We start from the raw sequence: 10,420 nt of genomic DNA on the forward strand, positions 1-10,420 counted from the left end.
GTCTGAAACAAAGACTCGTCTGAAACAAAGACTCGTCTGAAACAAAGACTCGTCTGAAACAAAGACTCGTCTGAAACACAGACTCGTCTGCATGAAGCAGAGACAGGAGCGAGACACAAGGACAGAAAAGTGTCTGTGTCCAACATGGCGCCCGCATTAAACAGCTTAAGGAAATTAATTAAATCTTTGCTCCAGTTAATGATGAAATCATCGCCTGACGTTTTGTGGTGGGCTAGCTCCACCATTTTGTTGAGTGAAACCAAGACCAGCAGCCTCCCTGACCTCTGACCTTGGCGTTTCAGACCAGCAGCTGCAGATGATCAGCCTGCTAGCTCTGCTGGTCACTAGACAAATGAAGCAGATCAGTTCCAGAACCCGTTGCTGACCATTAGACCCACTTCCTGCTGATTTTGTGCGTCCGCTGTGCAGAACAAAGACCTACCTGCCGTCTCCCAGCTGCGGTTTGTGTTGTCCGTTGCCCTGGAGACCAGCAGCTCCTGCTGCAGCCTCAGCACCTCCTGCTGTAGCGCCTGGGCCCGCTCCCGCCACGCGCCGTCCTGCCGCCTCAGTGTGCGGCCCAAAGCCTCGCTGTGCTGTCGGCTGCTCACACCGGGGGGTCTGCTTCTGATGACGGCCATCGCCACGGCCACCTGGGCCTTCATGAGCCACCACGGGACTCGGCCGGACCCTACGGCAGATGGAACAGGCAGGTTAATCAATGCCGGCGGCCATTACTCTGGTTCTGACAAGTCGCTTGGAGCCGATGATCTAAACGTCTTTAGGGGGTTCTCTGGACATCAGCTGCTTTTTCTCAATCTCCGCCCACTATCGTCGCCATGGTCAGAGGAAGGGTTATTTTATTGCGAACTAAGAGTCACTCAGACATAAAAAGCTGTTAAACTCAAGGGATGAGTAGGTACAGTACCAGACCAGAACCAGAACCAGCTTTAAATTGGTTCTTTTCTCCCAGCACTTCGTCACAGGGATGCAGTTTTATTCCCATTTGGTCGGCCTCAATCAGGAGGCTAACAGACAAAAACAACTCTCCACCAGGATGATAAATCCATGAGCCGAACAAGAAATGGATCTAGAGGCTGACAAGTGGAAGAATGGTGCTGGGAAGATTTAGTGATGAAGAAAAAGAGGAACTTGGATGACCAGGAAACCAAAACCCAGCAGGAGCAAAGCAAGCAGGGAGCCTGTGGAGGCGATGAGTGACGTAGAGACCAGGTGAACCCAAAACCAACAAAAAATAACCCAAACACCCGATTCCCAGAACCATGAAGACCTGAGGATCAGAACCAGAACAAGAAGCTGAAACAGAACCTAAGGGGTTCATCATCCTCTGACCGAGAAGCTTCCAGAAACACTAAGTTATTACTGTCTCAGATGACAAATAATCCCTTCGGACCCTGAAGGGTTAAAAAACAGCTGTGACACTCCCAACATGGCGTCTAGAAATGACTCAGTAATAGAAACTAAACGGCTGTTTTTAATGACTGAAAGAAATTTAAACTAATAATCTGTATTTTAGATTATCTGCAAACAATCGATTTTATACACTAACTAAAACTAACTTGGTTTTGTTTTAGACTTGAAACTAAGTTGCAACTTAACATAATAGCTGTTAGCTAAATTAACGTAGAAGAAAGCTATAAATAGGGCAGAAGGTGATTATGAAAGGTCCAGAGCCAGGTGGGTTGAAGAAGGAGAAAAGAATAGTGCCTTCTTTTGTAACTTAGAAAAACGCAGACAGGAATATAATGCAATTAATAGCCTTATGATTGATGGAGTGGAATGTTCTGAGACTAAGAGAATAACACAAGCAGTATTTAATTTCTATAGTAATCTTTATAAATCTTCACATACAGAACAAATTACTTCATTTTTTGAAAAAGTAAGAAATCTGATTCCTGTTATTGATGAAAATTGTAAGGAAATCTGTGATGAAGAGCTAAGAATCTCCAAATTTGATATTGCTATAAGAAATATGGAGTCTGACCAGACGGACTTAGAGCTGACCTTTAACCTTTATAAACATTTCTGGGAGGATTTAAAAGCTCTGCTGTTCCAGGCTGTAGCAGAATGTGTTGGAAGGAAGGAACTCATGGAAACTATGAAACAAGGTGTAATTAAGCTAATCCCAAAACCTGGTAAAGACAAATGTAAATAATTTAAGGCCTATCACGTTGTTGAACAGACTACAACATCCCAACAAAAGTTCTGGCAACGAGGTTAAAAACGGGCTCATCCAGAATAATTAGTTAAACTCAATCCGGCTTTCTAAAGGTAGATCCATCCATAACAACATCCGCCTGGTTCTGGACCTGATTGATTATAGTCACTTATTAAAAGACGATGGCTTTATGTTTTTAGATTTCCACAAAACTTTTGATTCTGTGGAACATCAATTTCTCTGTACTTCTAAATCTGCTCCTTTTTCGCATCTTTTCGGGCTGCTACTGCCTCTAGTGGCGTGGTGGTGGTAGCACAACTAATAGAAATACATTACTAAATCAGAATACTAAAGTCTTTATTATTTATTATTAATTCTGGCATAACTGGAACCGCAAAAGATMAAGTCCCTCACAAAACACCAAACCTTTTAATTTTATTAAGGAAGTAGAGCTAATTAAATGACATGAAACCTACAAGTGGTTCCAGTTTCACTCGTTGGCCAACCTGTTGAAACTATGGCAAGTTTTAAATACCTTGGATCATTCCTGGACATTCAGATCAACTTTGCTGAAAACACTGGCTACATTTTTAAGAAACGTCACTTTATCTTTTAAGACCCAGTGATCTTGGGGTTACCCAACAAGTGCAACTCATCCAAAACCTCTAGTAAGATAGAGGTAACATTAGCCAACATTGTTAGCTAATGAGTTAAAATGAGTTAACATTTTAACTCATTGTTAAAATGTTAACATAAAATATTTCATCAGATCATCCATCCTCTTTTTTCATCAGTTTGAGCTCATGAAGGCGTCACTGTTTCCTCTGGTAAATATAGAACATCATAACATTAGACGTCATTCACTGACGGTGCAATAATTATTCTGAGCCAAACTAAATGATAACATTTACCTGTAGCATGCTAAGTGTTTTACTTGATGCACTAATTGTTGATATGATTCTACTAATGAGTTTTATTTTATTGTTTTAGAGTCAAAGAAAAATTTCCACCTCGAAGACTAAATAGTTTAATCATATTTTCCTATATATTGGACTCTACCAACAAAACAAAAATGTGGATTATTGCTTGTTTAACAATCCTGGTTATTCGTCTGTGAACCTAATTAATTTGTTAGTTACTGACTTTTGCTCAATTAAATTTCTTATGTATACATTGTATATGGTATTTTTTACTGTTGATAATGTTTTTCATGTCTTATTTCTTTACTTCCTCCTATAAGTGATGGAGATATATAGATGTTATTTATAATGTATAAAGGTGTTGTTTATGTCACCTAATTAGCTTTACACCCTGAAGAAAAATGTGGTATTTTAAGAGATAATTAATCTTTCACGTTGCCAGTAATGGCAAAATTAAGATGTTGTGGTATTCTCGTTTAGTGACATAATTAAATTAGTTGTGCTACCACCCCCACGCCACTAGAGGCAGTAGCAGGCCTGAAAAGATGCGACTAAGAAGCAGATTTAGAAGAACACAGAAAGCTACGGAATTTGTTAAAAGCTGTGAGCTGCGCTGAAGTAAATAAAAGAGAGAAGTTAAACTGCATGCAGAGAGTGAAACTCCTTCCTACAGATGAAGCTACATCACAGATTTCAAAAGAAAATTAAAACGGGAGACCGCGGATAATATAGGAAATAGCGCCCCCTTCACTTCCGGAGTGCAATGGTTTCCAAATAAGGTAAGAGACTGACAGTGGTCCGTCCCGCCCCTTCAAGTTTGCTGCAGCGAGGTGTACTTGTAAATTAACGTAGAAGCCCAGCTGTTAGTCAAGTTAACGTAGAAGAAACTCCCGCTGTTAGCCAAATTATCGTAGAAGAAGAAAGCCCAGCTGTTAGCTAAGTTAACGTAGAAGAAGAAACTCCCGCTGTTAGCCAAATTATCGTAGAAGAAGAAAGCCCAGCTGTTAGCTAAATGAGGGCAAAAGAAAAAAGTCAAATAAATCTGTTTAACTCGTCATTCATCAGCACCAACATCAATAAGTACCGTTTAACTGGTTCGGTTCGGTCTCCATCGCCGGATTTAACGGAACCAAGAAGCTAACAGAGCGCAGCCTCCAGCTGGTGTCCCGCTTAAATCCGTCCCACAGGAAATTCACTCAGGGGTCAAAGGTTAACAGCTCTGTTGAACTGGGGAATCATTTCATCCATTCGGATTCTAAAATATATTCTAGAAAAACAATCTCATTAAATATAAATAAATCTTAAATTTCGTTTAATCAAATAAAATATTTTTCAAGTATATATATGTATATATATATTTTTTTACAAGAAATAGATATGAATTTTGAGTGAAGTAAAAATAAAAACATGATCTTGATCAATTAGTTGATTACTGCAACAGTTTTTACACAAACAGTTTTGCATAGAAAAGGCTAAAAATCCAGTCGGCTAAAGTTTTAACACTAAGTGGAAAATTCTACATTTTTTCAGAGTATTTGATCAATTTGATGTTGACCCAACAATATGTAATGTTAAATGCTCATTTCATAACTGATGATGTAAAGAACTTTGAACTGGCTTGATGCTGTGTAACCTATATTACATTCTAGGAATATTGGGATCATTAAAGAAATACTCCAAGTTAGATTTAATCCAAATGATTCTTAAACTAGGTTTGTCTGCTAGAGGAAGTGGCAAATTGTAAAACACAGACAACCAGATGGTGCAAAATTGGTGAATTGTATTATTATATATATACAGTTAATGAAGTCCAGAAGGGTTCTTGCTGATGATGAAAGGGAAAAAACTAAAATAATAATCCAGTTCTATCAGAGTGAAGATTGTTTGGCTGAATCTCCAACCAATTCAGAAGTTTTCTTTGACGATAGAAGGTGTTGTGGTATTTCCGGATCCGCTGATTGGTCAGATGATCCCAGATGATCCATGATTCATCCTGGACCCGGCGGCAAAATCCTTGAATGGGAATCTGTGACACTGCTGGCCTGTGGAAAATAATCAGTTCACATGTATTTTCTTAGAATTAAATGGGTTTACACAATTATGCAACTTACGCAAATTCTATTTATTTTACACAACAGTGTTTTTTTTTATACCGGTAAGCATTTCAGTTTGAATGCGCTATAATTATATCGGTGTATAACAGGCTGGGGAGGCTAGTGCTAGCATGCTAGCTCCCGAACACAACACTCACCACTTCCCTCTGGACAAACCGTGACCGATACAACGTTTGGTCGAATGTTCACATGTCTGCACACGATTGAATGAGGCACAATAGACATTAGATACCTGCTTTGGAAACAGACCAGAAGCCAACCTGCACACCAGCGTCTCCTGCCTGAGGTGCCATCAGCAGCCATATTAGCGGTAGCTGTCAGACGTGCAGCCGTCACGTGACTTTAAAACCTCGCGAGAACAATGTTGTTCTCGCTTGATTTAGTCTATATTGAATAAATTAAGGAAAGGAGGATTTTTATTTCTAATTAAATCTTTAAATAAAATGAAATCTAACAAAATGGAAAATAAAATAAATAAACTGAATCCAACAGAAACATGATCCTGGTTACATGTGAATCTTTATATAGTAATAAATCTGGCAGAACTTAAAGTGACACCAAGCCTGGATCTCACCGAGTTTGAACTGAAACCAGTTTCAGACGAGACACTCAACCTGAAGTTTACTGACTTCACTGGAAATGAGGTTAAGATCCTTTTTCTGGGCTAATGTTCTTCTAATTTGCTGCAAATTAGCAGAGTTTACATCCAGCCGTGGTTTAACCTTTTCCAACTTTGCTGAGTGACATTTTCAAGTGTCCTCCAGTTTGGAGAGCGAAGCTGTTGAAACATGGCCGACTGTTTCTGCCATCATTACAATCTCTGCCTCATTATCTGCAGAAACTCTCAGGATCTGCTTCTATGCAAATGTGGCATCATGTTGGCAGATCTGTTTGTTTCCTAAGTGCAGCAATTATCTAAAACTGCAGCTAAATGCAGACTAATCTTTAAAATTACAGTCAGTCAGAGCTGTCTAATAGACTGGAAGAGGCTGAGGAGCTTCAGTGGATGGAGGGATGGCTTGATTAACGAAGTGTCCCCCCTCCCGTCTTAACGAGGTTCCTCTGGGCTGCAGCTCCGTTTCTCAGGCAGCTAATTGACCCAGACTAGAGCTGTGTGCAAACGACTCGCAGGTGTTGTGGATTTAAACGCTGTTGTCACACATCAGTATTTATTTGCTGTCTTGTTGCACATTTTCTTCAGGCTTCAGTATTTCACTGAAGTTACAAACATGAATGGAGACAAACTGTTGGGTTGCTTTGAATTTCATCATTTGTTCTGCTTCTCGTTTTCCTGCTTCATTTTGATTTATTGCAGCTTCAGTTTTATTCCCTCTTCTCTCTCAGCCTGCCTTCCTTTTCCAGCCTTGTCTTACTTGTAATCCGACCTGGAGCCGACCAGAACCGACCCGTAACGGGCCAAGCGAGTCCTCAGATCAGCTCCTGGGATTTGTTGGAACTGGAGGTCCAGTAGAACTCTGACCCAGTTCTGCTGTGGGTCTCCCTTGATGTTTGTCATGTTCTACAACCAGATGAAAAACTGCAGATCATCCTGCAGTGAAACATGGTGGTGGCAGCATCATGCTGTGGGAAGGTGGAGGGAGCCAAATCAGGACAACCCTGCAGCTAACCTGAGACTGGGGTCAAAGTTCAGCTTCCAGCAGGATGACCACCAGGAACATTATGGGATGGTTTAGGTCAGGGCAGGTTCATGGGTTAAAATGGCCTAGTCAAAGTGCAGACCTGAATTCAACTGGTCAAAACCTGAAATTCTCAGATGGTCTCCATCAACCTGACTTGAGTTGGACACGAACCCAAAGGAGGTTCTGTAGCGGGGCGGCGCCTGTGACCTTAAGACGGGTCTCTGCTTCAGAACCCAATCAGAACCCAGTCAGAACCCAGTCAGAACCCAATCAGAACCCAATCAGAACCCAGTCAGAACCCAATCAGAACCCAATCAGAACCCAGTCAGAACCCAGTCAGAACCCAATCAGAACCCAATCAGAACCCAGTCAGAACCCAGTCAGAACCCAGTCAGAACCCAGAGAGAACCCAGTCAGAACCCAGTCAGAACCCAGTCAGAACCCAATCAGAACCCAGTCAGCAGAGCTGGAGGAGCTTCAGGTCAGTTGGCGTCCAGAAGCTGCAGGACAGAAGGACCTCAGAGTTCTGACTCAGAGAGGATGGAAAAACATGCACTCCACACTTTTCAGATTTTTGTTGCACACCATCGGTTATTTTCTTTTGGCATAAATATGCCCACGTTCCAGCTTCTGATCAACACATCAATAACAATCTTTCAGAGCAACATGAATCATTGTCTCCTCGTCCCGCCTTCAGTTTCAGCCTCTGGTCGCCGCCAGCTGCGTGTTTCCAGCTGAAGGAGTGAAATGAAGTGAACTGGAGGCTGAGCGCTGAGCAGAGCGTCCCGTCGGTCGCTGCTGAGGAAGAGGAGAGAGAGGAAGCTGCGCTATAAAAGCCGGAGTCTCCGCGCGGCTCCGGAGTTCGCAGGAGGCGGAGGAGCTTCTCTGGGTCTCCGGATGCCGCGTTTCTCTGCAGCTGTCGAGATGCTTCCGGCGGCCAGGCGCCGCTGCGGGTGAGGATGAGGAGGAGGAGGCAGGAGCGGGTCTGACTGAGACTGCGGGACATGCGGCGTCTTCTCCTGTGGATGCGGGTTTGAGAGCTTCCCAAGCGGCCAGTCGGAGCTCGATGAGCGGGCATGTGAGGGAGGAAGGTGGAAGGATGGAGCCGCCCGCCAGCTACGGAGGTCTGCTGAACTTCTCCACTAATGACTCCGACACCAGCGGCTCCGGGGCGGAGCGGCGGGGCTCCAGTCTGGCCCCCCAGGCAGCTCTGGCCGTGACTCTGGGGCTCGTCACCTGCGCCACCACGCTCTCCAACGCCTTCGTCATCGCGACCATCTACCAGTCCCGGAAGCTGCACACCCCGGCCAACTTCCTCATCGCGTCCCTGGCGCTCACGGACCTGCTGGTGTCCGTCCTGGTGATGCCCATCAGCGCGCTGTACACGGTGCTGCAGACCTGGCCGTTGGGTCAGGTGATGTGCGACATCTGGCTGTCCTCGGACATCACCTGCTGCACCGCCTCCATCCTCCACCTGTGCGTCATTGCGCTGGACCGGTACTGGGCCATCACGGACGCGGTGGAGTACTCCAAGAAGCGCACGGCGGGACGCGCCGCCGGTATGATCGCCACCGCCTGGGTCATCGCCATCTCCATCTCCCTACCGCCTTTCTTCTGGCGCCAGGTGAAGGCGGAGGAGGTGACGAGCTGCAACGTGAACACGGACCACATCTTCTACACCATCTACTCCACCTTCGGAGCCTTCTACATCCCCACGCTGCTGCTCATATGCCTGTACGGCCGGATCTACGTGGAGGCGCGGAAGCGCATCCTGAAGCAGGCGCAGAACAAACAGGGGAAGAGGCTGACCTCTGCGCACCTGACCAGCAGCTCCCCCGGCTCCGTGGCGTCCACCACCTCCTTGAACTACGGGACGAACGACGCCTCCTCCTGCGACACGACCTCGTCCTCCCCCAGTGTGAGCCAAGTCAAAGTCACCGTGTCGGACGCGCTGCTGGAGAAGAAGCGCATCTCTGCGGCCAGGGAGCGGAAGGCCACCAAGACCCTGGGCATCATCCTGGGCGCCTACATCGTCTGCTGGCTGCCGTTCTTCATCTACACCCTCCTAGTGCCTCTCTGCGAGTCCTGCTTCCACCCAGGGCTGTTCGACATCTTCACCTGGCTCGGGTACCTCAACTCCCTCATCAACCCCATCATCTACACCATGTCCAACGAGGACTTCCAGCAGGCCTTCCACAAGCTCATGCTGCGCTTCAGGTGCCGCAGGGCGTGAGGACTGGTTCATTCAAATGGGGCCAAAAACCAGCCCACATGTGGGACCCATACTGGGGTTGTCTGCAGGGTATGTAACAATCCATGGTGGTTAAGGGGGCTCAGCCAGTCCCATCTGGGTCCCATCTGGGTCCCATGGGGGCCACAGGTCACAAGCTGGAGGGCTGCAGAACAAGCATGAGGCTTTTCAGTCATCAGTGCTGCTGGAACCCATCTGACATTCACAGGTGGGACCCATCGTCCAAAACTAGGATTATCCTAGGCTTCATAACCAAACAGACTGAGTGGTTCCTGCCAGCAAGTACACACTGGACCCCTCTGGGCCCCATCTTCAAGTTGTCCAACACGTTGCTGGATGTTGTAGAGGACCCTGCAGAGATCTGTGGGCCCAACCAGGACGGAAATGAGCTGAAGGCCATCAGATCCAAAGTAGAAGTTTAACCAATCAAAAGGTTTTGAATCCCTGAGATCATTTATGTTTCTAAATTTGAACGGAACTGAAGCCTTAGAGACTCGGTTTGTCCGTTTGTTGAGGTTCAAATTCAGCAAAAACAAGCAGATTTAAAAGTTCAGATGGAGATCAGGTCCAACCAACATGGTGCCAACGACTGGACCCACGCGGGTCCCACAGTTTAGTTCAGAAGGTTCCCATAGCTGGACCCCCTGGCCTGGGTTTGTCCTGTGCAGGGGTTAAAGGTTAAAGGCCGCATAATGAGTTTAGCAAGAGGCAACATTGATCATCATGTTTTGAGCTGAGTTCTGATAAAGTAGCTACAGTGGGCCCCATGTTTAGGCCAGGAACATTCAGAACCGACCAGGGCCAAACCAATCCCATATGGGGCCCACATGGTTGGCTGGGACCTGAATCTCGCCCACTGGTTTCCCTTCAGGCTCAGATTGTTCTGAACAACGCAGGGCGGGCTGGGACCCATCGGTCCTGATGCTGCAGCAGAAGGAACCAGAATGACTTGGAGGGCACCCCGGACTGGACCCCCAGCCCTGGACTGGGCAACTGAACTCGGACTGGGCCCTTGGACTGAGTGACCATTTGTGTTTAATTTTTCTGACTCAATCAGAGGAACTGTTGGTACCGACCCAGAACCGGTTCTAGTCTAATAAAGAAGGTTGATGTGGCAGGCTCCTCTCAGTTCCTCATGTAGTCCCCCTGATCCAGATCCTGATCCAGATTCTGATCCTGATCCAGATTCTGATCCTGATCCAGATTCTGATCCTGATCCTGATTCTGATCCTGATCCAGATCCTGATCCAGATTCGGATCATGATCCAGATTCTGATCCTGATCCAGATTCTGATCCTGATCATGATCCAGATTCTGAT

The 10,420-nt window shown here is 45.7% G+C and overlaps 2 protein-coding genes across 9 annotated transcripts in view; one reads left to right on the forward strand and one right to left on the reverse strand.

Moving 5' to 3' along the window:
* The window catches only part of mei4 (meiosis-specific, MEI4 homolog (S. cerevisiae)), a 52,437-nt gene that overhangs the window by 22,290 nt on the left and 19,727 nt on the right, over nt 1–10,420 (reverse strand). For 3 of the 8 annotated variants that reach the window (XR_532367.1, XR_532366.1, XM_008397004.1), the window contains exons 1-2: nt 4,181–4,284; nt 443–688 (exon numbers count right to left, since the gene is read on the reverse strand). Coding sequence is in view for 6 of the 8 variants with exons in the window: in XM_008397004.1 (XP_008395226.1) it covers nt 443–688; nt 4,181–4,208 (274 nt within the window). In the remaining 2 variants the exon portion in view is untranslated. Of the gene's footprint in view, nt 1–442; nt 689–4,180; nt 4,285–4,894; nt 5,139–5,442; nt 7,109–10,420 lie in introns of those variants that run through there. The other 5 variants (XM_017302151.1, XM_017302150.1, XM_008397012.2 and 2 more) reach the window with 4 other exon arrangements.
* Nucleotides 7,251–10,218, forward strand: LOC103457078 (5-hydroxytryptamine receptor 1B-like). Its single transcript, XM_008397017.2, has one exon. The coding sequence runs from the start codon at nt 7,917–7,919 to the stop codon at nt 9,081–9,083; it is 1,167 nt and encodes a 388-aa protein (XP_008395239.1). The 5' UTR covers nt 7,251–7,916; the 3' UTR covers nt 9,084–10,218.

The sequence above is a fragment of the Poecilia reticulata genome, linkage group LG21 (assembly GCF_000633615.1).
Source record: "Poecilia reticulata strain Guanapo linkage group LG21, Guppy_female_1.0+MT, whole genome shotgun sequence".
Taxonomy (NCBI): Eukaryota; Metazoa; Chordata; class Actinopteri; order Cyprinodontiformes; family Poeciliidae; genus Poecilia; species Poecilia reticulata.

Bases quoted from the DNA above. Each gene is read 5' to 3' on its own strand.
- LOC103457078 (XM_008397017.2), top strand. From the start codon at position 7,917: ATGAGCGGGCATGTGAGGGAGGAAGGTGGAAGGATGGAGCCGCCCGCC.